Below are 26,905 nucleotides of genomic sequence, written 5' to 3'. Positions count from 1 at the left end.
CGGGAGGCTCTGAGCCACCGGTGGTCCAGGCCTCATCAGGTGAGGGCGGGGAGACTGGGGTCCCCGCAGCTGAGGGCTCCGTCCTCGCTCCACGGCCGAGGCCCGCGGGTGCCAGCGTAGCCTGTCGCTCCCTCCGGCCGGACCGCAGACCCTGAGCTCGTGCGCCGTGTTTCGCAGAATAGGTAACGGATACAGGTGTTCGCACCAGGTATTCCCCGTGATTACCCGCAAAGTGCCCGACAGCTGTTGCTGCTCCCGAGTCGTGGGTGGGCGGCTGCGCCGCGTCAGGAGTGGCACGTGTCGGGAGGGCCCCCTTGGATCTCAGGCCGCGTGCGCCCCGTCGGTGCATTTCCCGGCTGCGGCTTAGAGATCCAGGCACGTTAGCGACTCGGTTGCAGCAGCCGGGGGCCTGGCGAGGCCATAGGAGCCAGCGTGTTGCCGCGTGTGGCCGAGGCCAGGCCGCAGGTGACGGCCGTGGGGAAGCGCAGCAGGTGCGGTGGGACCCGGACCCAGCTCAGCCCGTGTTCTCGGCGTCGCAAACACTCGCGGTGTTGGGGTCCAGGGTGAGCTCCCGGCTTGGATTATGGATCGTCCCCAGCGAGGAAGGCACCGCCGGGAGGCGGGGGCTGGGGTGGGAGCCCCTCGGTTCCTCAGCCCTTGGGGCAGACCCGCAGGCAGATGGAGGGGGGCCACCTGCGCTGCCTGTGACCCTGTGACCCGGGGCCTCCCTCACGAGGAATTTACAGTCGCTGGGGCAATCTCACCTGCGATGAAGCCCATCACTAAACATATTTTTTTCTGTGAAGTTTTGTAATTATTTTTCTTTTAAGGAGCGAACAGGTGAGTAGACAAAGTGATTATCAGAAAACCTAACCAAGGGATCCAACCCGGAACCGCTCAGCGAGGGCAGCTGCAGGGGAGCAGAACGAGGAGGAGACTGAGGGTCCCGGGGGCCCCCGGTGAGGAGGGTCTGGGGCCGCAGGTGGGACATGTGCATCCAGCAGAGGTGCTCCTCAGTGGACAAGGGGAAGCGGAGCCAGGACGTGCGTGCGGGTGGCCGTGGCTGTGGGGTCGGTGATGAGGACAGAGCCAGGCTTCCCCAGGTGAGGCTCTCTCAGGTGAGGTCCCCCCCAGGTGAGGCTCCCCCAGGTGAGGTCCTCCCCAGGTGAGGCTCCCCCAGGTGAGGCTCTCGCACGTGAGGTTTCCCCCAGGTGAGACTCCCCAAGGTGAGGCTCTTCCAGGTGAGGTCCCCCAGGTGAGGCTCCCCCAGGTGAGGCTCCCCCAGGTGAGGCTCCTCCAGGTGAGGTCCCCCAGGTGAGGTGCCCCCAGGTGAGGCTCCCCCAGGTGAGGTTCCCCCCCCATCCCGCTGGCACTCAGCTCAGAATTTGGTAGATAGTAACCCCCACCTGTGTGTCCCTGCCATGCAGGGAGCCCCTGGGCAGGCCCACCAGGCAGCTCGCTGGCCTGTTTCCCTGTTTCCCCTCCTCCCTCCCACCAATAGGTGACCCACTGGATATAGGAGCAAATGTTCATCAACAGTATAAACATAAACATTAGATGCATTTAAACTTTGTAATTTCTAAAATTATTATCATATATTAATAAAATTATTATTATTTTACGACTATTTTACTTCCGGTTAGAATACATCTTATTAATGAATAAAAAGCAGAGCACACTTGGAGCTGTGGTGATAAACCGGGACCCTTGTAGCTTGTGCCCCGAGGACAGAGGACGCCGTCAAGATGCCTGCACCCCAGCCCCTGGCCTCACCCCTTCCCTGCACCCCTCGGCTACCTGGCTTTACCCCTTCCCTGCACCCCCCAGCCCCTGGCCTCATCCCTGCCTGCACCCCCCGACCCCCTGGCTTCACCCCTTCCCTGCATGCCCTGGACCCGTGGCCTCCAGCCCTGCCTGCATCCAGAAACGAGTGACATCCTCAACCTGCCCTTCCCGTGTCCTTGGTTTCCGTAATTGTACAGGCGTGCGTGCACCATGTCACGTACTGCCCCAGCTCACGTGAGTTCAACTTTCTGTGAATCAACACACGTGCATCAAGTTTCTCTGTGACTTTTCTTCGCTCACACTTTGGTTCTGAGACGTTAAGGATGTTCAGGCTCAGAGCGAGTTGTGGTGTCCTGGGCGAAGGAGCGTCCCCGTGTCTCACTGGGGGACTCAGGCGTAGTGGGCAGGACGGGCTGACGGTGCTCCTCTGGGTCTCTCTGATTTCACAGCCTAATTGGCCGTGGACATCGTGTGCCGTCGTCCCCAGCGAGCCACCCCAGGAAGCACCTGTCCACGCTTGGCCTGATTCTGTACCGGTGGATGTGCGAGCCCTGCGTGTGCTCCCACCGGGACCGCGTGCTCCCCGTGCTCCCCATGCTCCTCGTGCATAGCCCGCTTCTCCCAACGCTGCCCATTCACGGTCTTCGAGGCATCTTTGAGAAAGAAAAATTCATAACATGAACGTAGTCACTGTTTTACATTTTCCCTTTGCTGTTAATAGGTTTTTTAAGGAAAAAAATAGATTTTTTAAGAATCTTGTCTAAGGATAAAGTTTCTTTCTCCACCGAGATCAGAACACTGTTCTGTGGTATTTTCCCTAGATCGTCGAGTGTTCTTGGCGTGCTGGAGAGGGGGTAGACCCATGGGGTGATAGTCGGCTGCGGGCGGATTTCTGCGTGGAGTCCTCACCCAGGATCTGCGCGGACTGTCTGTGCAGACCAGGCCTCAGGAGACACGACGGGGCTCACGCAGGGGCCTGCGTTGGCACGAGGGGGCGGGTGGACGCTGAACACATCGCGGAATCGTTGGTGTGCCTGTGGAGCCCGTCCTGCTGCGCACGCTGAGCACCTGGCAAGGGCCTGCCCCTAATTCTGTCCTCGGCTTGTAGCACGGCGTCCGCACGGTCGTGTCGACCACAATGGATTGCTGTTAGCCTCCTGCTGGAGCGCTCCCGAGGCTGCCCCGGCCTGACCATCCGATGGCCCAAAGGGCAGACGGCAGCAGGGGGGCGGACAGCGAGCGCGCAGGCACCACAACCCAACGCCGCCAGAAGCTTCCAGAACTTACAGACTGTCCTTTGAGGCCTGGGAACGGGCGAGCCTCCTACATAATAAACAAGGACCACAGAAGTCTTCTTAAAAGCAGAGGTGTTCTCAACAAAGAGTCTGAAACAAGAAAAGGAAAAATAATGTGCTAACGGAAAAAGCATTTCTTTTTTTTTTTTTTTAAGATTTTATTTATTTATTCATGAGAGACACAGAGCGAGAGGCAGAGACCCAGGCAGAGGGAGGAGCAGGTTCCATGCGGGGAGCCCGACGCGGGACTCGATCCCAGGACCCCGGGGTCACGCCCTGGGCCCAAGGCAGACACTCCACCGCTGAGCTCCCCGGGGATCCCCTGAAAAGCATTATTTTCTGTTGAAAGCGCAGCCTGAGTCGCCACCTACAGCTTCCTCTGCGTGCAAGTCCTCGCCGCCAGCCTTCACCGTATCTTAGTGACCTTATTGTGACGACAACCAAACCAAATTTTGTTTTTTCAGGTTGAATCTTGGGCAAACTCCAGGATACGTTTCTCTAAGATCTCTGGTTGTGAATCACGTCACCGTCACCTCGGGGAACCATGAAGCTCCGGCGTCTGCAAGGCTCAGGGCTGGGCACGCGCGGCCCCGGAGAGCCGGCCTCATACACCACCTTCCGTTTCCTTCATTTGGTGGGACGGGAGTGGGAGCCTGTTGTCCAGGGCCTCCGTGTCGGGCCCACGTGGCCACGATTCAGCCACGTGTGACAAATGGACCCTACGGATCACACGCCCTGTCCTGCACCGTCTCCCCTGCGTGACTGTCCTGCTTCCAACCCACCAGCAGAGACTCTATTTATTCCCTTCTCCTGGTTTATTCTACATCAGAAAATCTTCTGAGGGACCAGAAGGAAATAGCGGCATCCCCAGAACACCGGCTATACCTGATGCAAACCTGCACACGGACCTTAGAGGGGAAAGCTCCCCCTGCTCTAACGTGTGTAGAAGAAACGCGTGGGCTCCGGCGGGCGAGACAGGGCCATCCTGAGAGCACCCGCCTGCTCACCAACCCGCCAACACCCCTCCTGACCCTGCCCACGCCTGGCCCCCCCCTTCCCTCCCCTCCCCTCCCCTTGTTTGCTTGACGCCACCCAGCAGCCCGAGTGGGGCCTCTTCTCAAGTCAAGTCTACATTTTCAGATTCTCGGTGCCTCGTCGTCACCTTTTCGCTCTGGGCCCCAGGCTGTGGTCAGAGGGGAGAAGAGGCGGGCAACCCAGGGGTCGGCTTCTCAGATGCAGTCGCGATAGGACCATCTGTGGAAGCGACAGAGACAGGCTGGAGTCCTCAGAACTGAAGCCTTCTCGCTGAGACGCTGTTGAGAGGTGAGAAGGCAGCACGGGCTGCGAGGGGCCAGCTGCAAAGCGCACCTGAGGCAGGGCGGTCATCCAAAACACAAGAGTCTTCGGCAAGCAGAACACGCATGACCCAGCTTAAAACAGGGCAAAAGATCTGAGCACACAGGTAACCAGAGAAGGAGGAAGGGCAGCAAGAAGCACATGACGCGATGCTGCACGTCACACGGCTTCGAGCTGAAGCAACAATGTAATGCCGCTGCACACCTGGGCAACAGGACACCTGTGGGACCCAGGCCGCGTCGGGGGGGGCAGGCTGGGCGCAGGAGGGGAGGCAGCTGGTGTGGCCGCGGTGGAGGACGGCTGGTGGCTTCCTGCAGCACGGGACACGCTCTCGTGCCCCAGCCTCGCAGCCCTCGGGGTCCACGGGGGGCCCAAGCCTATGGGCACTCGAGACCCGCACACGGAGGCTGGCGGCAGCTGTACCCCTAACTGGCCAGACTGGGAGCTGCAGGACGACCTTCAGGAGGTGACGGGGAAATACCCCATGGTGCACGCCCACCCCGGGTGACGTATAAATACTCTGTGCTCCACGCACACACCCGGGGATGGATAGATACTCTGTGCTCCAGGCAGACGATGGAATGTCATTCTGCCCTAAAAATAAATGAACTACAAGCCATGAAAGCCATGGAGGACCTAGGTGCTCATGACCGAGTGAACGACGCCAACGTGAAAAGGTCACACCCCTGATGGTTCCTACTATACAGTAATCTGGAAAAAGCAAAACTCCTAAAAACAGTGAAAACATCAGTAGTTGCTGGGAGTGGGGTGGGGCGAGGATGTCTGGAGCTCGGATAATATTTTGGGCAGGGAGAAGATATAAACGCAATACACGTCTAACTGCGGCGCGGAATGAGGTGGTGGCCGTGTCGGGGGCCCGGGGGGAAGCGGACCGGGAGCCCGGATGCTGCTGCTGACCTTCCGCAGCTGCTGGCTCGGGGAGCACGTCCACACCAGACTCCCGGGGCCTGGGGCGCAGCGGGAAGCACTGCTTGTGTGTGCGCTGCTGTGTGTGGGTCTGTGGTGATGCGCCCCCGACAGAGCAGGAACGCGGGTGCGGGGGGCAGGGGGTCCGTGTGCCCAGGGGTCCCCACAGGCTGCTCGTCTGTCTCCGGAGCCGCGAGGCCCTCTGAGCTCAGACGTGGCGCGAGGGACCAAGATGCTCCCCGCAGCTTCCAACTTAAATTAATCATTAAAAGGCCCTCCTGAGAGGAAACTGCAGGGCCAGGGCCAGGCCTTTGATCCGCACGCCTCGGGGCCCCACACACCGGGCCGGTAATGAGCTCCCCGTGCACCGCAGCAGCAGACGGTACAGCCTCATTATCCCCTCCACGTTCAATCGCCTTTACTTAAGCTTCATCTTTAAAAAGTGTTCCAGAAACTAGCAAATACATTATAATTAAATGTGTGCACTAATTCCAGTGGCGTCCAGGGTCTGGGCACGCGTGCCTCCCGGGGGTTCCCAGGCGCATGCGCGGGACCCCGCTTGTTCGTCTTCCTCTGGCGGCGCATGTCCTTGGTCAGCTTCTGGCAAACTGGAAACTAACCTGACAGCATAACCAGGACCCGGTGAGCTTGCGTCCCGATGGCAGGAGAGCAAAGCACGGTGCCCGGGGCTGCTGCCTTCCATCAGACGGCGGCCGGGTCCTCGCGCCAGGCTTCCAACGGCGCCTCCCTCAGCCTGCAGCGCCCTGTGCAGGTGTCTGTGAAGACATGCCTCCTCGCCGAGAACGAGGGTTCAGCAGCCCGGAGAGCCCGCAGTAAGCAAGCGCCCAGGTGAGCGGCCTCGTGGCCTGTGCCCTCCGTGCCCCCCGTGCGCCCTCCGGGCGCCGGCTACGGCTCTCAGGGCTCAGCCCAGCCTGTCTGCAGCCAGCCCCCCAGAAGCCCCACCTGCGCTCCACGGAAACTTGGCACTCCTCGCATCCTTCGCTCCTCACCGAGGCCTCGTTAGAGGGCTGTGCAGCCATTCACACGCACTTCTTTCTCGAGGGGAAACTGAGATTCAGGAAAAAACAGCGATTTGGCTGATGCGGCGTCTCTAACAAGTTCCAAGAGCTGGAAGTGCAAACCAACCCACCCCCTCCCAAGACGCCCTCCTCCAGGCCTCATTTCCCGTAAGACACTATTTCCGTCCGTGCCGGCTTGTGAGCGAGCCCCCGGGACCCGCATTTACACCCTGTCCGCTGTGCCGGAGCCGGGAGTGGACGCGCCCGCGGCGCGGGTCAGGGCTAGGGCCAACGTGGCCGTCTTCACCGGGGCCTCTGTCCTACGTGCTAACCGCTCTCAAAACACACCTTGTTTTCGCAGCACCTTTTTAGAGTCGCCAGGAGCGAGTGTCCCACAGTGCCCGCACCGGGGACCTCAGGCCAGGGGCCGTGCGTGACCTGCTGCCGGCACGAAGCTGCCATGCGGGTGGGATGGGCCGTGGAAGGCCCAGGGCCTCAGCGCCTCTCCCGGGGGGCGGATGTGAGGCACCAACGCGAACCTCTGCTGCCCTGAGCGCCACAGCTACTCTGCTCGGTGGAGGGTCCAATGCTGCTTGGCACCCCAACGGCCGGACGAACACGCACCCCCTTCCTCCCACGGCACCAGAGCCGACGGCAGCTGCGAGGCGAGTGACTCAGGCCGAAGGTCAGGCTGAAAAAAGACAAACCCCATAGGTGCCCTCAAATGGATTTCAAAAATGTAAACATAATAGGATAATATCATACAGCAAGAGGGTCCTCAGAGATCCTGGGGGTAGACTTTTACATGAAAAGGAAATGGTTTGAATTTACTTTTTTTTTTTTTTTGTTAACCATCACCAGTTTCACCATAAAATGCACGTACCTTCACCTGCAGTGACAGCTTGGCTCCTGTCACTCTGGTTCCACTAACTCCTCACAGGACAGAACATGAAGAGTAAGGAGCTGCTCCCAGGAACCTTCGTGGTGGTGCAAGTCTGGGTAAGAAAACGAAACAAACCACGGAGGCATTTAACGTCGGCCAAAACCTACGTAAAATAAGCACCGGCCATGAAGTGACCTTGTCGTCACTGGGTGTCACCCTCCTGCCGGGACGCACACGATGGCGGCAGACTCGCTTGGTGGGCTGCGGCGTCGCAGACCCTGCGCCCTCCGAGGCGGGGGCAGAAATACAGAAAACACAGGGATTTCCCAGAGTTCTAAACTCTTTTGACAACGGCCGAAATCCAACCCCAAACTAGAAAGACAGCTTTGCCTTACATGTGTTATTGACGTTAATACATAAAACCAGCACCACGTATTTTAAGGGGCAATATTGCGGAAGAATCAAGTGCATGGGTAAGTTACTCCCAAAACACACAAACTGTCAATAGTCGCTTGAAGACCGTCAGCCTCACTGGTCATCAACGGAATGGAAATTAAAACAAGGAGCTAACATCTGTGCTTGTTCACCAGCGGGGTAGGTTTGTAACGCCGCCGCCGAGAGTGCACGGGGCCGGGGAAACGGGGGCCAAGATGCTGCTTTCGGCATCCTGAGCCGGATTCGCGGTTTGTATCAACGGTCCTAAAGCGTCCGCCCGTATTTCGCTTCGTCTCCCTTGCAGGATTCGTTCCACGTCAATAACTAACGTGCAAACATCTGCCTCTGAAGCCACACATCAGTGTGTCGCTCATGTCAGGAAAACACGTAGAGAAACTCTGAATCTCCAGGACCAGGAGGTCCTTGAGCAAATGGAGTTTACGTGGTTTGGCTACTACGTCGCCACTGAAAATGGTGCCACATATTGAAACGTGACTGTGCTCAAAGGGCTCAAGAAATGCTTTATAAGGAATGGACCGGGCAGCCGGGGGGCTCAGCAGCTTGGTGCCGCCTTCAGCCCAGGACATGACCCCGGGGTCCCGGGATCGAGTCCCGCGTCGGGCTCCCTGCATGGAGCTTGCTCCTCCCTCTGCCTGTGTCTCTGCCTCTCTCTGTCTCTCATAAATAAATAAAATCTTAAAAAAAAAAAAAAGAAATGGACTTTCAGGAAAGACGTGGGGGCAGCAAATGGACATTGGACAATTTCCTTCCGCGGCGAAAACACCGGCGATTATGTACAAGCCAAGCGGACACGGCCGGCGGGAGCCCCCACAGCCCACGTTCAGGACCATGTGCAAACCACTGGCGGTGGCGAGCAGACCCCGGCCCAGGAGGACGCACTCGGGCCCCAGGGGCGGACAAAGTCCACGCAGACCACAGCCAGACCCAAACATGGGGACAGGGAGAGGAAACAGTAAAACAGACGTACCGGGGTCAGCCTGCTGCCCGCAGGTGGACACAGCAAGTCCCCCGCTGTGTCTGCAAATGACCCGCCCACAGGCTCACCATGGAACCGGAGCCCCGAATGCCATCACCAGGCCCTTCTGAACCAGGTCTGGAGGCTGAGGACACGGGAAGGAAGATCAGCACAAACGGGAGCCACGACCCTAGACAAGAAGGCACCACCCCGGGCAGTGTCAACAGTCAGGGCTCACGGGTCCTCGGGGCTCACAGGTCCTCGTGTGCGTGGGATCGCGCTAGCTCGAGCCCCGAGGATGCACCAGGCAGGGAGACGACGAGGAGGCCGGATGCAGGGGGCTGCGCCCAGGTCTCCGTGGCAATGCTGAAGCACAGGGTGGGCAGAGGCAGTGCAGGGAGGGCGCAGGTCCTTGGGGCCCGCTGGCTCGCAGCTTGGCCGGCCCGCGGCAGTTGGGAGCTGCTCCCCGGCACCCGGTCCCCGCAGCGTGCACCCAGGCCACCAGCCCGGACCTGGCAGTGGAGCACTGAGCTTCCCAAGGACGCCGCAGAGAGCAGAGCAGGCACGTCCCCAGGGTGGAACGTGGCCCACCCAAGAGCCAGCGGGAGGCAGCCCGACGCATCACAAGGGAATCCGAGCATCGGGGCCTCTGGGCCTCACGGCCATCAGGCCCCAGCCGTGCCACCGGAGGACGCAGGGAAGGGCTCCTGCATCCCACCCGAGCACCCCACGGCTCACCCCCCAGCCCTCTCCCCTGCAGCCCACCCTGCGCCCACATCCCTGCAGCCCATCACCCTGAGGCCCACCGTGCAGCCCACCCCCCAGCCCTCCCCTCGGCCCTCCCTGCGGCCGTCCCCTTGGCCCTCCCTGTGGCCCACCACCCTCCCCCCGCCCCCCGCAGCCCTCCCTGCAGCCTGGGTGAGCAGCCCGTTGAGCATCCAGCTCAGGTCATGGTCTCAGGATCGTGAGATCAAGCCCCACGTCAGGTGGGGAACCTGCTTGGGATTCTAATAAATAAATCTTTAAAAAGGCCATTTGTCCTTCCTGTTTTGACGATTAGTAAGGCTTCTCATCCTCTCGACACAGAGTGGTGCAGGATGCAGTGAAAACGTGTTCTCTAAAACGGGGTAAAAGAAGGGTGTTTGGAACAGGAGGTCCTTCCCCCAACGGGTCACCTGGGTCACCACAGCTCCCTATTTAAGTGTCACCTGCACTGAAATTCCTTATTCTGAATCCCTACTCAATAAATATTCCAAGTTAAAACTTTTTGACTGTGACTTTTTGGGACGGGTGAGCCCGTGTAGCACGTCCTTGCCGCGGTCACCGTCAGCCCACGTGGTTGCCGTGCTGCTCATGCTCCACGCGGACCGTCTGACTTTCTGGGTTTGTGGCGCTCGGTGCCAGGGGCTGGATGCGGAGCCATGTCCTGGGAGCCCCTGCTTCCTGCACAGAAAGGTCAAAGCAAACATTTCAGGAGAAAAAGCCATATATTATTAAATATATATTTTATTTCCAACAATCAAGAAACCAAAGGTGTCAGATTTGGAATACACAAAACATATTCTTATCACAAATCTCGTCTTTGTTCGTGAACGTGTCCTTGAACGCCTGCTTCAAGCGAGAGCGAGGGGGACCCGTCATGGCACACAGGCCTCAACCCCGCGGCGCCCGGCCAGCTGACACGCGGGACCTTCCTGGGCACGGAAGACCTGTGCTAACGCCACAATTCAAGCCACCAAGTAGGCACGTACTAGACAGTCAAAAAAAGAATTTTTCCGTGTGAAGACAAAGTACAAGTGTCCCCTCAACATCCCACGCACACGCGGAGGCCGCAGAGGCCGCGCTCACGGAGCTGCCACACGGGGGAGCTCACACCCGGACGCGGGCCACCAAGCATGTCCTGGCCCTCCCTCTGCCCGCCTGCCAGGCCGCGGGAGCCCAGGGCCCATGGGCACCATCCACGCCCCACAGACTGGAAACCCGGCCCAATGCAGGACGCTGCTTCCGTGTCATTTTTACATTCGACACAAAAATAAGACGTCAGGCAGGAACCGGCACGGGTCAGGGTAAAGCGCGTGCAGGATCCACCTGGAAGGTCCCCTGGGCTCGGGGGAGCGCGGTCAGAACTCCGGAGGCAGTTCCTCGGCTTATACCCGACGGTCCATGGAAACATCACCTGCATCTCGAGACCGAACTGCAACGTCTTCCAGAGCGCTGCCTGCAGGTGCTTCATATCGTTGGTTTATTTGAAATCTGAAGAATAGGTTTCACTTAGAGGAGAAAAATCTTTGACATTTAGACGGTTGTTCACAAATGGCTGTCGTCAAACCCCCCGAGCACGGCAGCTGCTGTTCGGGACAGTGCGCTTCCAGCCCCTGGGATCTACTCCCGGGACCCCAGCGGGTCCCACACTGGGCGGGAGCCTGGAAGTGGACGCCTCGGAGTCGCAGCAGATCCGCGTGGAAGGGACGTAACCTGGCTACTGGGTAGAAGGATCTACCTGTTGCAACAGCCGAGCTGTCGCTGGCATTTGCACGCGTCGCTGCACATCCTCACTCGCTCCACAGGCCACCACCCGCTCTCCAGGGAACCCTGACCTCGAGGCCTTCCTACCGTAGCGCCTGCAACTGCTGCGAGGGCCCGAGGGAGCCATGACCTTCCCGTCCCAGGGCGGGCGGCAGGACGCTCACGGAAGCCTCGCCTCCTGGGCCTGGGTTCCCTGCGCTCAGAAGCGCGCGCGTCCCTCAGGACCCGACTCCCGGCATCTCGAGTAGGGTCCTCTAGCCCGGGCTTCCCTGTTGCGGCTCGGCGCAGGTTCTGGGCCACGTCACCCCAGCGCGGGGGCTGCCCGGCATGCCCCGGGCTCCAGCCCCCAGGACGGCCCAGAACGTCACCGACTTTGCCATGTACCGTGTGCAGGCCACGCGGGTGACGGTGCCTATGCACGACAGTGCGGCTCGTCACCTGTTGAAGGTTTTACACTGCAGATGCTTCATAGTTACTCCGCTCACACAAAGGGCACGAACAACGAGGGACTCCGGAAGCGCTCCGCAGACACCACGGGTTCATACATTTGGAAAGTCCCAACAGACCCAGGTTCGAGAGACACCCACATGGACGTCAGCATTTATTTTCAGGATGATTTCCGCGTGTGCTGGGTGAGACGGCGCCACGATGAGGGGCGGGGGTGGGCCTGACGAGGCGGCCCCAGGACGCACACGCGAGCCCTCCAAGGACAATGCCAAGGAGAGAGGCCCCTAGGAACACCCACACCCGCGTCCCAGCGTCACTCTTCTTTCCTTTTCCTTTCTCTTCTCTTCTCCTGCAGGGTTTTCAGGTCAGTCATCACATTCAAAGTCTTGCGGACCCACAGAATCTGAAAACAATCATTTTGAGACGTCTTTAGAAGCAGCAAACACACAGAATGGAGCTAGAGGCTGGAAGGCTATAAAACACGTACCACGATGATCATGGCGTTGAGCAGCAGCGGTGCTGAAAACACGATAGAGATGAACATTCCCCGCGAATCAAAATACTGGTATTTTGAAAATAACCTGTTCCAGGAAAAAATGAAAAATTACTTGGCATGAGAACCGGTGTCGGTAGGACACCCTGCGACATGTGGCTCCTGGAGCACTCCTGCCTGCCTCCAAACGACCCGCCCACGGCTCCCCCTGGCTCTGCGCTGCTGCCCCACGACCCCCTCGGGACACGGGCCGGCAGCCCTGCGGGGAACAGGGCAGGATGCCGGGGGGACCGGGAGCACCGCAACCAACCCAAGGGCATGCTGGGCAAGGGACACACTTGCGCGCCATGGGTAACGGCGAACTGACCCCCGGAATGCTCTACTCCCGTCACAGCTCTGCGGGCTCCTGCGGGCCACCAGGCAGGACCAGGCCGAGCCGGGCACAGGGCGGGCACCCCGCCTGCGGAACACTCGCCCACACGGCTTTTTCACACCCAGGAGGCTCAGGGCACCGGGGAATTCAACCCGCCACAGGCAGGCCCGGCTGCACCCAGGGTCCCCCTGCGGCCACACGGTAACACGCAGAACCGTCACTCAGGAAGGGACGGCGGCAGAGGGGCCAGGCATCAGGGAAGGGCCAGATCATGACGGTCAGGGCACACGTGTCGGGATCGACCGGAGAGAAAGGAAGCAGGGAGGGCGTGGACTCGGGCATGGACTCGGGCATGGACTGCACAAAGGCCCCTGCACTCCGTGAGTGTGTGAAAGGGGCTGCCCGGGCTCAGGACATGGCTCACGGTGGCCCGCATGTGGAGAGACTGCTGTGGCCACGCTGAGCCACTCGCCACTAGCAGAGCACGAGGAGGGCACCGCTCGGGAGGTGGCTGCTGTTGCGGGTGCGAGGGCAAACCTCGGCGGGATGGAGAAAGCCTCGCTCGTGCTGTGTCAAAGGCCACAACCTCCCGAGGAACCTCAGGGTGGCGAGTGAGGCCCACGGTCCAAGTGATCAAAGCTGCCGCAAGCACAGAGACGGGGCACAGCGCCATGGGGACAGCCCTGCCCGGGGTGACTCCGGATGTGCATCACCATCCTAGCGGCTGGCCCGGCGGTGGCGCACAGGGAAGGCTGGTGCCCCCGCTCACGGAGGATACTGCGGAGGGCTGGGGGGTGGGGTGGCCCTGAGAAGGGCGGAGACTGGCAGGTGGGGTCCTGGGAACCCACGAGCCGGTGGTTTCAGGATGGAAAGAGATGGGGGTCGGTACCACCACGAGGTGGTACCTTGCCGACTCGTGGGCTGAGGACAGGGGTTCAGGGGGGACTGTCGGGCTGTGGGGTGGGAGGTGCTGGGCCACAGGCAGCCCCGAAAGTGCAGGGCAGGGTGGTGGGTGGCAGGGGAGGAAGTGTTCGTCCATCTGGCTTCTACGGTCCCCAGTACCCGCGGGGGCAGGAGGTGGGCGGGGGGTGGACAGAGCAGGTGCTCCAGCTGGTCGGGACATGCACAGCATCGCGCGCAGCGTGCCACAACCTCCTGGACCGGCCAGACGTCTAGGCGTCACCTGCTTCCTGTTCAGTCCAGAACTAGTCTTTCTTTTTTCTTTATGTTTAAGAGCGTTAAACGTTTCAGGGCTTAGAAACGCCAAAACCCTTTCCAGCTCACAGGCCACATAAAAGCCGTTGTGGCCCAGATAGGGTCTGTGGACCTCGGTTTGAAAACCGCGTGTAGACGCAGTGGGAGGGTCGCGGGTGAAGCCCTCCCGGTGGGCACAGCATGTCCTGCGCGGGCGCAGCCGTAGGCACAGGCCTGACTCTCCACAGGATGCAGCGAGAGCTAAACACAGGGGCGAAGGACAGAGGGCGGGGATGCGGGCGCCCGCGGTGACCTGCTGCAGGTCCTGGGCTGCCCCCACCTCAGGAGGGTGGCCAGGGGTTTCCGAGGCCTCGAGAGGACGTGGGGTCTCACGGGCACCCCCGCCGCCCTGCCCACATGCACTCCCAGCTCTCTCCAAGGTCCTGCCTTCTTTATTCTGCAGCTAGAGCCACTGTACAGAGGCCCCGGGAACCCTGTCCCACAGCCACGAACTGTGTGAGCCGATCTGCAAACCCCGGAACAGCTGACAAGCCAGCCCTCGAACCTACACCTATCAGTGCAGAGGCCCTCGGTGTCCCTGGGGCTCAGGCAGCCTGGCTTCCCGCACTTCTCTGACCCCGGTGCTTTGCACGCTGTGCCCATTGCACATGCCCCCCCGCAGTGCAGTCCCTCACCACAGTCACAACGGGGGGAGGGGCCTACCTCCAGTTCATCGCCGCTATTTCGTTGATATATTCAGCACAATAAACTAAAATCACTAGAAAAGAGAGAAACTACGCATCAGGATTGGGGTGACCAAAGCTGACATTACAGAAGCACACGTTCTTACTGCGATGATACATTTAACGTAAATATAAAAGTAAGAATTTGATGAGAAAACTAACTTCTACAGAAAGCATGAGGTCAAAATTGTAAGATTTTAAAATTATGGACCCCAACCATTTAACAGAAGAAAACCCAGAAAGGTCAAGACCCGTTAAAGCTTCAGTGGTCTGAGTCCAAAGCTGCGGAGCAGGTGCAGAGGGCGGCATCCACGTCCTGTGCCCGAACACCCAGGGCTCACGCATGTGCAACTCTGCCTGCGCCCCTACCTGACCCATCAGGGCTCCCTTGTTGGAGATGCTGGCAGCGGGATGCCCAGAGCTCCAAGCAACCTGTTCCTGCCCGCACGGCCTCCCAGGGCCATGCTCCTGGGCTCCTGAGCCCTGCCCAGCGGGACAGCGGCCACGGCACAACCCGTGATGCTCCCGAGCCTCCCCGGCAGGGCCTTCCTGAGCCCGGCAGGCGGCCCCACAGCCTGCTGCTAACAAACCAGCACAGGGCAACCTGCTTTCAACACCGATGCTTTCATTCCTCGGTAAGTTACAACGTGTGAGCCTTGCTGCCCTTGACCCAAATCACAGAACAGATCACACCGGGTTTGCAATCTCCACTCCTGCCTCCATGAACGGACCCAACGGGGCCCATGAGGAAAGCCCAAGAGCCAGGTGAGGGGAGGCAGGCAGGACTCAGAAGGCATGGGGGGGAGGACGGCACCATCTCTGCCAGGCGCTGCGCCTCCAACGCCACCCCGAGTCTCCGCCGTGCCACCCAGGCGCTAAGGGACCCAGGGGGTTAGGGAACCTCTCTGCTTCATCTGCAAAAGTGTAGCAAGAGATGCTGCACCGATTAAAGTTAATTTTGTGCTGGTTTGAGAGTGAAATGACCAGTGTGTGTGCACATGGAGAACAGTGTCTATTTATTACTGTGAGTGGACAAAGCACCCCGTCCTCTCCCTAGACAGTAACAGACCCACAGAGTTCTGAAGTTTGCAGGCTGTTTCTAGCCCGTCAGCTGCTCTGATCAGGCCATCGTGCTGCTCGAGGGGCCTGCCTCTGGGCCGTGCACGGATCATGCTCGCGGCCCACCTCAGCTACCTCTAGCAATGTGGACAGGGCGCCTCACAATACCTGGGGTGCTCTTCCTTCACTGCACTCATCGCAGTTGATGGCAATGCAGGGAGACTGGAAACGACTTCATCAGCGCTGACAGGGGAGGTGCACACCTGCCGACAGCCCTCAGGTGTCCCACCCGCACCTGGCCATATCACACAGCAATCGGCGTTGCGCAGCTGTTTGTCGTACTCACCTAAGCACAGGAAATGCCCGACCTGCAGCTTGTACCTCTGGGACGAGAGACACGTGAGCAGCAGGCACAGCACGTGGAAGACCGCCAGCCCCAGGAGCCACGGCTCCGTCCAGTCCGTCTGCTACAAGACACATGTCGTCTCATCGTCAGCTCAGGTGGGGCTCCGGGTCTGTGGGTCAGGGAGGGCAGTGGTCCCTCGCTACTGGGCGTTCCCTGGGCTAAGGGGTCCAGAGCCCTCCCCACAGGCTTCGTAGACACGGGGGCCGGAGAAGGGAAGGGCAGGATGCAGCAGGAACCCTCTGCCCTGGCTCTAAAGAGGAACACCGCCGGTGTGATGCCTGTGCCTGTGGACCTGCCCCGTCAATGTAGGGAACAGAATGGTGTTTCTAAGGATCATCCTGTGACTTGAGGAGGACATTAAGTGACTCGGTCAGGAGATGCACTTGGTGACTCCAAGGCTTACCAAGAACTACCTTGAATCTTTTACACAAGTACTTAAGGCCTTGGGAAATCCGAGGCATCCCAGTCTACCAGATTTTCTTTTCTCCAAACTTTCTGTGAGCCTTCCAAATAGCACCAAGATGCCGGGTCTCCTCAACTCTGTGGGGCATGTCCATACCCCCAGATGCCCACCTACCCTCCACGTGCTGATTCACCCTCTAGATGCCCAAATCCCCCCTGTGTCCAGATCCCCCCCCCGGTGTCCAGATCCCCCCCAGGTACTCGGATTTCCCCCCACAGGTGCCCAGATTCGTCCCTAGGTGCTCAGACCCCCCCCCCCGGTGCCCAGATCCCCCCCACAGATGCCCAGATCCCCGCCAGGTGCCCAGATCCCCCCACAGGTGCCCAGGTCCCCCCCCCAGGTGTTCAGATCCCCCCAGGTGCCCAGCTCCCCCCCCACGTGCTCAGAGCCCCCCCAATCTCAGACGTCCTGATGCAGGCTCACACCCAAGGTCTGCCCTTCCCAGGCCGGCCCTGCCTCCGCGTCCCGCAGAGCCCTGGGGACTCTCGGAGGGCCCCCGCGCCTCCGCAGGGCCAACTGGCCACGGCTCCCTGCCCCACCAGGTGCGGAGGGCACCCGCGGGACAGGCGGAGGACGGGGTGTGCAGGACCCCGCCAGGGCCGCTCCGGAGCTCACGCCGCCCCGCCCAGCAACTCCACCGCGGGGCTGTCCACACCGCCTCCAGCATCCCGGGGACCCGCCCACCGCGCGCAAACCCCGCCCCACCAAGCCCCGCCCACCGCGCAAGCCCCGCCCCTAGACGCCCCGCCCACCACACACCGCCCCGTCAAAGCCCCGCCCACCGCGCAAGCCCCGCCCCTAGACGCCCCGCCCACCAAGCCCCTCCACGGCACATAAGCCCCGCCCCCGGGCGCCCGCCCACCGCACGCAAGCCCCGCCCCGGGAGCCCCGCCCGCCGAGCCCCGCCCCCACGCGCCGTCCGGTGCGGTTGGCGCCCACGCGGAAGCGGGCAAACCCTGAGCGGCCCCAACTGCCACCGCCCGAGGCGCCGTCAGGAAGGCGGCGAGTTACCGTGAGCACGGCAGGAATGCTGACGGGGAAGGAGCTGACGGAGAAGGCGGACGGCATCGTTCCGGAAAGGCCCACCCTCACCCCCTCCGCCTCGCTGTCCCCGCCCAGACCGCTCGCACGGGGAACGCCTCCGGCGTCGCCTCTCGCGGCATTTCCACTTGTCGCGAAACTTGCGCGGATCCAGCCATCTCGCGATATCCGCTTGTGGGGGACCGGAGTCGCGTCTCGCGGTATCCCACGGCTTTAGAAGGCGTCTGGGGCTGGAACCGGAAGTAGGTCCCGGATGGGCTCCCTCCCGGCGGGACAGGGGGGCGCGTCGGTGTCCACGGTTCCGCGTCCTGACCCGGGGCGGGCGCGCGTCCTGCCTGCACCCCGGGGGGACGGAGGGCACAGGGACCGTGACCGCGCCCGGGGGACCGCGGGGGACGGTGATTGTGTCCGTGCTCCTGGGGGTTACCAGGTGACTCTCCACACTGCTGGACCCAGAGGGATCGGGGGAGACCGTGTCCCGGCTCCTGGGGCCACACAGGGCCTGGGAGGGACCCCCTTTTGGTGGCACATGCCCTGTGGGTGGGTGCACGTCACCTGGCTGTGGTCGCTGTACACCTGGGCCGTCGGAGCGCTGCCCGGGGAGCACAGGTGCGGTGCGGAAGGCCCTGCTCCGGGGCTTCAGGTGAGGGCAGGCTGGGGGGACGGCGGGGGGCAGGGGGGCAGGCCCCCAGGCGCTACCCTGGCCTAGAGGTGTGGGCTCGGGGTGCCTGGTCCAGGGCGTGGGAGCCGGGCCCTCGGGTCGAGTCAGGGCCCAGGGTTCCAGGAGCAGGCGAGGGTGGGTGAGCGTGGCCACCCGTAGACTCACCGGCCGGGGTCCCCCGGGGCACAGCCCACCCTCTGGGTCCCAGGCGGAGTCTCGGCAGGACCCGGCGGAGGAGGGGCCCCCAGGGTGGAGGGCCGGCGTCTCGGCAGGTGGGGTTCCTGAACTACAGGATCAAACCCCAAGTCAACCCCAAGGTCCGTGCCCTGGGTGGACCAGCCTGTGGGGCTGCCCCAGGAGTGGGGTCCCGGCCCCCTCTGCTGCCCCCCACCCCCGCCTCGCGGGGACCTCCAGAAACCCCCATGGTGGCCCGGTCCGCCCGCTGCACACCTCCCGCCTCCTTCCCGGGGCCTCCCCTGCTCCCCTGCCCCCCCGCCGCCCCATGCCACGTCCCTTCCCTTCAGCGTGCACGTGTCCCCCACGTCCTAACTGAGGCCCGGGCTCCCATGTGTCCAGCGGCCCCTGCGCCGGGGCCCCCCGGAGGTGGGACGTGTCACGCGTGTTGGGCCCAGGGCCGCTCTCCTGTCCGGCCGTGTCCCCAGGCGGACGGGGTCGGGGAGCCCGTGTGGACGGGTCCAGTCGCCGCCTCACCGGGCGGCAGCAGGTGGCAGCACGCGCCCGGCCTCGGGACTGTTGGCAACAGTGTTCCGTGTTCGCGGCTGTCGCACTGGCAGGTTTTACGGGCGTCCTTTAATTTTAGATGGAGAAATGTTTTCTGAGCGTCATGGGATCGTTCAGACCCGTTATTTTTGACTTCGTGGATCGCCGTTGCGGAATGCCAGTCGTTTAAAAACATGCTTGTGAAAACTCTGTGATTATGGATAATAAAAGTTTATAGGTTAAATCCAAGAACTTTAATATCTTATCTTCACTTTACGTATTTTTTTTTTTTTTTTGACAATTTACCTGTTTGAGAGAGAGAGAGCAGCCCAGGGGAGGGGCGGAGGGAGGGGCAGGCGCCCCCTGAGCGCGGGGCCCCATCTCGGGACTCGGACGTCCTGACCTGACCCGAACCAAGAGCCCGGCGCTGCACCCTGGAGCCCCCGGCGCCCCTCGACGCGACAGCTTCCGCCCTCCAGGAGGGTGTGCAGCTGGGCGCTCGCAGGACTGGAGACCATGGTTCACGGCTCAGGTCGCGTGTGGGCTTCAGCGGGTTTGCCCCCGTGCCTGGGCCTGGGCCTCCCGGGGCGCGAGCCCTGTGCCCACGTGTCCTACTCTCAGCCCCGCAAGTGCTCAGCAGCTGCCGGTGAAAGGAGCTGTCGAGGGAGCCCGAGGGGAGCACCCCTGGAGATCTTGGCCTCCCTTTCATCCGTAGACAAGCAGTTATGTCTTCTTTTGGGAAAATTGAGTCACTACCGACACGTTTGTGGAGGGCGTCCCCTCCGCTTCGTTCCCGAGCCGGGTGCTGGAGACCGCAGAGTTCCCGGGAGCGCGGCTGGGAGGGTTGGAGGGGCTCGTGGTCCACAAGGCCCCAGGGTTCCGCGGAGCTTCCTGGCTCCTGGTCACCCCGTAAGAGCAGCGTTTGCGTCTGGAGCTATCGCGCCTCTCGTTTTGATTGTGTCGTTGCCCCGAGGTGGGTCACACCCCGAAGCAAGGTTGAGAGCTGGGCCACAGCGTCATGCATTGGGGTGTTCGCCGCGCTCTGGGAGAGCTCGGGCCCAGAGCACGCCCCAGTGATGTCCTGGGCACAGGGCCCACGGGGCCGCGGACGTTGGGACGAATGTCCCTGCGGCGTGGCCTGAGGCCTCAGGTCGGGCTCTGTCCCCCGCCATCCTGTGTCACAGCCGTGGAGGCCCGTCCACACCGGGCTCTGGCATGAACTGGGCGCTTGGGAAACGTCCGTCCGGTTGTTGCACCCTGGCCGCCGCCTAGCATGGCCCGCCTCCCACCGGACGCTGGGCCACCGCCAGGCCGGAGGGGCTGACCCGGTGTGTCTGCGTGACGGGCCGGTGGACACCCAGGATCGCGGGAATAGGAACAGTGACCTGAGGGGTGGAGACGGAGTCGTGTCCATGCTTTGGAAAATTCGGCATTCAGTTAACTTAATTGGTCGTCCTGGAGACAGAGGTCGTCAGACCCTGTCCCTGCACCCAGTGAGGCAAGGAGGAGCTGGTGGTGCACCTGTCCCGGGCCGCAGGCCAGGAGGTGCCAGGGTTAGGGTGACACTGCTCGGGGCCCGTGCACCCCTGGGGAGAACGCCGCCTCTCATTTCTTGGCCGCGGAGTGTGACCGCGCAAAGGCCTGACGGCTGAGTGTGGGCTCCGCGGCCGCCGGCCCGGCCACCTCCGTCCCAGGCACCAACAGGCCTGCGAGTCAGGCGGCCGCCGCCCCCTGGGGGTGGGGTTCCTGGGAAAGGCCGTCCCGCCTGTGCTGGCGGATGCTGCGTGCGCTCGGGCCAGGGGACACCAGGTCCCGGCCACACGTGGGGCTGCAGCGAGGCTGACACTGGCGTTTGACGCCGTCCGTGAGTGGGGCGGCTGTGGGATGCCACCTGTGGGATGGCTGGGGGGACGTGCGGGGCCAGCCGTCCGCCTCGCCTCGCCGGCCCCACCGGCAGTTCCTTAGGGAGCCTCCTCCTTTCCCTCCAGAAGTGCTCAGTTGTACCATCTGTCTCTCGCGCGCTCTCTCGCTCTCGCCCTCCCCCTCCACCGCGATCGTGCAGAGCACACGCACAAGGCGCTGAGAAAATCAAGTGTGTCTCGGCCCGGGAGCCGAGGCCGGACCTCCGGTGTCTGCTGCGGCAGAGAGAGTGCTCAGAGCCAGTTCGCCTACGTTATGCACGCGGTTGTATAAACTTTTCCTAAAGATGCAGCTGCCGCTGGGACCTGCACGTGCAGGCCGCAGTGCCCAGAGCCCCCGGGCCACAGCAAAATACAAGACGGCACGGAAAGATCCACCAAGTGAGTGAGGTAAATAAAGTATGACTTACGAGTGACCTCTTTTAGGAGAAATATTCCTGCAAACGCTCGGAAGGGATAGGAAAAATAAAGAAAATAAAATAGACCTAACAAGGTTTTCGGAGTCTCCTGAGCACCTTAATTTCATTTTTTGCTTTTGCTTCTAGCCAGGCAGAGCCATTCTTAAAGTTGAGGCTTCTTAACATGTTTAAAATACGATGATACACGTAGACAATCCTACAGCTTTGTGGAGCTTGCACACCACATCAGTTCACCCACCCGTGGATCTTTGCTCCCGCGCCCCCTGCAGCGGGCACGGGGCCCATTTGAAGCTTTCCCTTTGGAAACAAGGTCAACCCCGCTGGACCCGGACGCACCCTGTCGCCCGGCACGCTGGCACCCGTGGTCCGTGCCCGAGCCCGTGCCAGCCTCTCCTGCAGCCACCACTCGCAGAAACTGCAGGCCACAGCGTGAGACTGGAGGCCCCCCGGGAGCCTCGCAGATTCCCGGACGCGGGGTGGTCATTGAAGCTCTCTTCAATTATTGCTTAAAAGCACACAATCACCAAGAAACACCCCCAAAACAGTCTTCTTTTGCTCACGGCCCCCTCCGCACACTGCCCACTCGTGGTCCTGCGGCAGCGTGTCTGCGGCCCCTTCGCGGCCCCGGTGGTGCAAAAGCAAACATGCTGGGACTCGCGCTTCCTGTGACGGCAGCTTCCCTACGAAGCAGAGCAACGAACGGCGCGTTCAGACATGGGGTCGGTCACGGATTCGAGGGCCACCTGGAGACAAGTTTCTCTGTGTGACAGTCGAGGCTTCTGAGGCGGGCTCCCCGGGGCCTCGGGGGAGAGCCACGCGTTCCTCGTTCAGTCTGGTTACGTGTGGTTTCCCTGCAGGAGAAGTCTGCATCTTCACTTACGTCTGGAAGGCCAGGGCCTAGCACTGAGCAGCTGGCGCCCATTCTCTGTTCCCAGAGCTGGAGGAGTCTTGCCCCTCTTCTGCCCCGTTCTCGCTCCAGGATGCTCTCTCCACGCCGTCCCCAGGCACACTCCAGCCACGCACCTGTAGAGACAACTGAAATGTGTTGGCTCCCCAGAGACTGGCAGGCTTTCCTAGTGGGCGGAGGCTGTGCACAAAAGTGCAAACGAGGCAGGAGAGGAGGACCTTCCAGCTGAGGGCAATGGGGGCGTGTGTCTCGCATCAGGATGCAGCTGAGACTCCCGGCTCTGCGCACAGGGACCCGCCCGCCCCAGGCTGTCTCCTTCATCCCCTGCGTGTCGCTGAGGCCCTGCAGTCACGCAGGCAGCTTAACACAAAGCCTGACCTTTGCTTGGAGTGATCCGAGCTGGAGCAAAGGTCACAGCCGTCCACACCGCGGTCCGAGAAACAGCACGATAGGATGTGAAGTCAGAGAGCAGGGCTGCAGATTGAAGAACAGTCGACATTGATTCATTTCTTTAAGTGTACTATGTGAATTTGGGATTTTAAAAAGACCATATTTTTTTTTAAGATTTATTTATTCATGAGAGACCCAGAGAGAGAGGCAGAGATGAAGGCAGAGGGAGAAGCAGGCTCCCCGCAGGGAGCCCAATGTGGGACTCGATCCTAGGACCCCAGAGTCACACCCTGGGCTGAAGGCAGACGCTCAACTGCTGAGCCACCCGGGTGCCCCAGACTATGACATTTCTCATTTGCCTTTGATTTGGATATTTGTAATTTGAATTTCATTTCCATTACTTGTGTATTAAGATCTCCCTATTCAATATCCCTCGGTCATCTTAAAATCTTACAGTGAGGATTTGGTACTTTCTGTAGTGAAAGTCAAAAGCTACAGGCCAGCAGGACACCGGCTGTGAGCACAGAAGCGGCCGTCTCGCCGATGATGGGGGGCAGCAGGGAAGGGTGCGCGTCTGTGTCCCTCAGCGCGAGCCCAGACCCCGTGCCACGGGTCAGGAAGAAACAACCCCGCATCGCCTACGGCCCAGCCTCCCGAGGCCGCCGGGCATCCCCTCCCTTCGCAGGCAGCTGCACTCCCGCGTTTCCATCAATGCGCGTGTCACGGCTCGGAGGCCAGGTGTTAGGAGGAACCAGGACGGCTGCATGTCCTGGCCTACCCTGGAAAATGCTGGGTTACACCCTGCCGCGGAAGTGACTACTAATAGCAGCCTCCTTTGTGTTCAAACGGCCCCGTTTGGGATGATAAATTATAGGATCACTCCAGTACCACAGTACATGGTCAGACCACCGGGTCCAACATGGCTTTACTTTTTTGCTATAAATAAGTGGTGTCCTCAGGAATGATGTTTTACATGAAATTTCAGTGACGAGTCAAGACATCACAGTGTGAGTGACCCAGAGGAACCCGGTGAGGACCAGGCTTGCAGTTTCTGGCGATGCCACCAGGACAGGGTCCCTGCCAGGAGCCGACCTGTAGGGGGGCCTCCTGTGTCCACACAGCAAGCAGCAGACAGTGGGGGAGGAGAGCCGGGCTCACTGTGCCAACCCACGGTCCCCCGTCCCACGCTCACCAGCCCCCGCCGAGGAGGAGCTCCCTGCTGAAAGCCTTCTGTGCAGGGGACCGTCCGGCGCGTGTTCGTATGAGACTCAAATCTGCGCTCAGGCATCTCCTTCAATCGTCATCACTAGAAATCTTCCTTAAGTCCCTCTTCACTGATTCCCTGATGGATTTGGAAACGAATGTCTAACTAATTCCGAGAGATACATGAAGATCCCTGTCCATCTCCACCGGTGCACCTGCTCAGGAAGGATCTCCCCGTGTGCACCTGCTCAGGAAGGATCTCCCCGGGTGCACCTGCTCAGGCGGGATCTCCCCCGTGTGCCCCTGCTCAGGTGGGATCTTTACTGTGCACCTGGTCAGTCAGACTCCTGCACTATCCTCGGCATAAAATAGTTGGAATTTCAGGAGACAACATCCTCATTAAATAGGGAAATGTGGATCAATTCATCATAGTTCTAACAACAGAGACAGTATTCCAAAAAAAAAAAAAAAATCTACATTTAGGTGTTTTTAGGGTTTTTCTTTTTCTTTAATTACAATCGAATGACATTTGGTTGAAATTACTGTGCTCCTCCGTGAGCCCTGGCTGTGGGCGGCTCCTTAAAAGACATAAAACTGGGTCTTCCTGCTCCGGTCAGCGCTGTCTTGGTCTTTGAATGAACCAACCAAGGAGTAACGCTGCTCAGGTGAGGGGACGGGATGCAACAGGCCGGGTTCCCTTGCTTGTGCAGAAGACACTTCTGCCAAGTTTGCTCTGTCCTGGGCTGAAGGACGTGTTGTCATCCTGGGACATCGCTAGAATGACACTTGTTAAAAAAAATATATAGATAGATATAGATAGATATAAAACCATTCCCTCAAATGAAACCGTTCAAATACCTAGTCTACATTGCAAATGAGAGTTTGATGTTTCAAGCAATGTTTTTGTTAAATAATCATCGGTTTGGTGTGTTATTTCTGCTGGAGAGACCGAGCCTGTTTTTACTTTATTGGTTAGCATGTGACGTTTTCCTCACAGACGTCTAACGTAAGCGTGTTTTAATAATTACCTTTACCCAGAGAGACTAACGCTGAATGACAGGGACGTGAGAAAGTCAAGAACTTGTCTTTCTCTTGATTTAGTAATTACTCTGTCCCATATCACTTTCCAGAGCATGCTTTCATTTCCTTTAACCTTCATAAATTTATACTAAGTTCAATTTCATCATTTTAAGGTTCAGCCCATCCAAATACATGTCCCCCACACACCTGGGAAGAGCTTTTACTACAGAAGAGGCCCCTGGACTGTTTTATGGACGCGCTGACCGCAGCAGCCGAAAACCACGGCCCCTCCCTGTGTGCACCTGCTCAGGCTGCCCCGTGTGCACCGCCACGGCCGCGGGCCTCTGTGTCTCGGGAGACACGCCCCACTCTCTCTACTTATTTTCAGGGAGGACCAAGCATCTCTCCCCTCTATAATCTTCTCTTAGCTCTTATGGAATCCCAATTATTTACGTGAGAGTAATATTTGCTATTTCTTATTTCACCTCATTATACTTGCTCTTCATTGGGAATATATTTTTTTTTCTTTTTTTTTTTCCTTTTTTTTTCTTTTTTCTTTTTTCTTTTTTCTTTTTTTTTTTCATTGGGAATATAAATGGGATTGGGGTTATATATCTATTTTGAATTCTTTCTGGCATAAAAAACAAGTTAATTTAGAATTCTGGGAGGTGCCGAGACTCAGGCCTTCTCTCCTGCCGGGACCAGTTTCCTAGTTGAGTTCCTGTTCTTCCCACTTGGAAGCGTATCACAGAAAGTATTCATCCCAGTTTCATAAAGGTTCTTCCTCATTTGCCGTTTTGCACACCCGTCAGAAGTGAGGCCCCGCGCCATCTGACGGGCCTGCACGCTCGCTGACCTCCTGTCTTCCTGTGCTCCAGCCCCCGCTGCACAGAAACAACGTCCCCGGTCAATTTGAAGTTGCGGGGACTGCGTTCTTGGTGACGGGCCGGCAGGCGGCCGTTGCTGGAGGACAGCGGGTCTGCGACGCGAGCGCAGGCCGCCTCCACGGGGGCTGTGATGCAGAGCGAGGGGGCCCTCAACTTGGTGGGGCCTCCTGAGTGGAGGCCAGAATGAAGGGAGGCTCTCCCGGGTCCACAGCAGACGGGGGACGGGGTGTGGGTCAGGCGGGACAGGATGCCCCCGGCCAGCCTGGGGGTCCTGCACACAACGTGATTCTCGGGAAAGCTGTGTGTTCTCATGACGTCCAATGCAGACAGATTACGTAGGTCATGCTGACAGCCGGGCTGTGTGTCCGCGGGGTCCAAGGGGCTCGGCTCCGCTGGGACAGTTCTTCATTCTGACCATCCTGGAAGGAGGAAGCAACCATCTTCATCCCAGATGGAGTTCCCAACGCAGCCAGAAGCATTTCCCTATCGTAGCTGTGATAGAGAGGACGCATTTGGGGCGCCCGGGGGGCTCAGTCGGTCAAGTGGCCAACTCTTGATTTCGGCTCAGGTCATGACCTCAGGGTCGTGGGTTCAAGGCCTGCCTTGACTCCGTGCTCGGCAGAGTCTGCTGGAGATCCTTTCTCCCTCTCTCTCTGCCCCCTGCCTGCTTTCTCTCAAATAAATAAATCTTAAAAAAAAAAAAAAAAAAAGGAAAAAAGGAAATGATCCCATTTACCATAGCCCTCACATCGGAAGTCATCACGCGCAGACAGCAGATACGCATAAGGCCTCTGCCAGCAACACCACTCACACATCGTGGAGGCCAAGCTGCATGGACGACATGCTGTTTCCTGGATTGCAGGAAGCGATGCACGGAGGAGAGAAATTCTCCCTAAACCAGAGCAGGTGCTGGTTGCTTGGTGACAGGATACCCACTGACGTAAAGTTCACGCGGAAGCAGAGGGGACCGGGGGCAGCAGAACGTCTCGAAGAAGAGTGAGGTTGAGGGGAGACACCGCCCAACATGAAGATTTGCTGGGAAGTGAGGCTGGTGCAGCAGCGCGGCCGTGGGGTGGGAGGCAGGCCAGTGGCGGCCGTCCAGCCCGAAGGGGGCGTGGGCACAGGGACCTGGGTAAAGACAAGAGTGGCGTGACCTAACCGTGGGAACGTCATTCTAGGGAACGGCGGGGGATGGACGGGGAATACTTGGGACAAACCTCAGCTCTAGATGCACCGTAACGTGACCGGACGTGCTCCTGCAGACTCGGCCTGTCACTTCTGTTGGACCCTGGATGGGTTCTGTGAACTCGGGGCCTCAGCTGGTCACACCTGGGAAATGGGAGAGTCAATTCCTTGTG

The 26,905-nt window shown here is 59.8% G+C and overlaps 1 protein-coding gene and 2 long non-coding RNA genes across 11 annotated transcripts; 1 reads left to right on the top strand and 2 right to left on the bottom strand.

Moving 5' to 3' along the window:
• Positions 1–1,607: 1,607 nt before the first annotated feature.
• LOC144281348 (uncharacterized) lies at positions 1,608–9,413 on the bottom strand. 9 transcript variants are annotated; one of them, XR_013349927.1, is made up of 6 exons: positions 8,689–9,413; positions 7,266–7,377; positions 6,731–7,073; positions 6,327–6,431; positions 5,984–6,153; positions 4,133–4,334 (listed from the first exon to the last, which is right to left on the bottom strand). It is a non-coding gene; the product is annotated as an uncharacterized LOC144281348 (long non-coding RNA). The 9 variants fall into 9 exon arrangements; XR_013349928.1 differs by having other exon boundaries at positions 5,984–6,139; XR_013349921.1 differs by adding an exon at positions 1,608–3,170 and having other exon boundaries at positions 4,243–4,334; positions 5,984–7,073.
• A 2,360-nt stretch (positions 9,414–11,773) lies between these two features.
• TMEM18 (transmembrane protein 18) lies at positions 11,774–17,552 on the bottom strand. Its single transcript, XM_077844315.1, has 5 exons — positions 17,392–17,552; positions 15,858–15,978; positions 14,433–14,487; positions 12,137–12,230; positions 11,774–12,052 (listed from the first exon to the last, which is right to left on the bottom strand). Exons 1-5 carry the CDS (start codon positions 17,446–17,448, stop codon positions 11,963–11,965), a joined length of 417 nt encoding a protein of 138 aa, XP_077700441.1. The 5' UTR covers positions 17,449–17,552; the 3' UTR covers positions 11,774–11,962.
• A 252-nt stretch (positions 17,553–17,804) lies between these two features.
• On the top strand, positions 17,805–26,257 carry LOC144281347 (uncharacterized). Its single transcript, XR_013349919.1, has 2 exons — positions 17,805–18,064; positions 18,903–26,257. It is a non-coding gene; the product is annotated as an uncharacterized LOC144281347 (long non-coding RNA).
• Positions 26,258–26,905: the final 648 nt, after the last annotated feature.

This window comes from Canis aureus, chromosome 12 (assembly GCF_053574225.1).
Source record: "Canis aureus isolate CA01 chromosome 12, VMU_Caureus_v.1.0, whole genome shotgun sequence".
In the NCBI taxonomy this organism is placed as follows: domain Eukaryota; kingdom Metazoa; phylum Chordata; class Mammalia; order Carnivora; family Canidae; genus Canis; species Canis aureus.
This window is presented reverse-complemented; position numbering and strand designations above follow the sequence as displayed.

Coding starts and splice junctions, on each gene's coding strand:
- TMEM18 (XM_077844315.1), bottom strand. CDS start 17,448: ATGCCGTCCGCCTTCTCCGTCAGCTCCTTCCCCGTCAGCATTCCTGCC. Junction 12,231..14,432: donor ATAGCGGCGATGAACTGGAG/GTAGGCCCCTCC, acceptor TTCCTGGAACAG/GTTATTTTCAAAATACCAGT. Junction 12,053..12,136: donor TCAACGCCATGATCATCGTG/GTACGTGTTTTA, acceptor GATTGTTTTCAG/ATTCTGTGGGTCCGCAAGAC.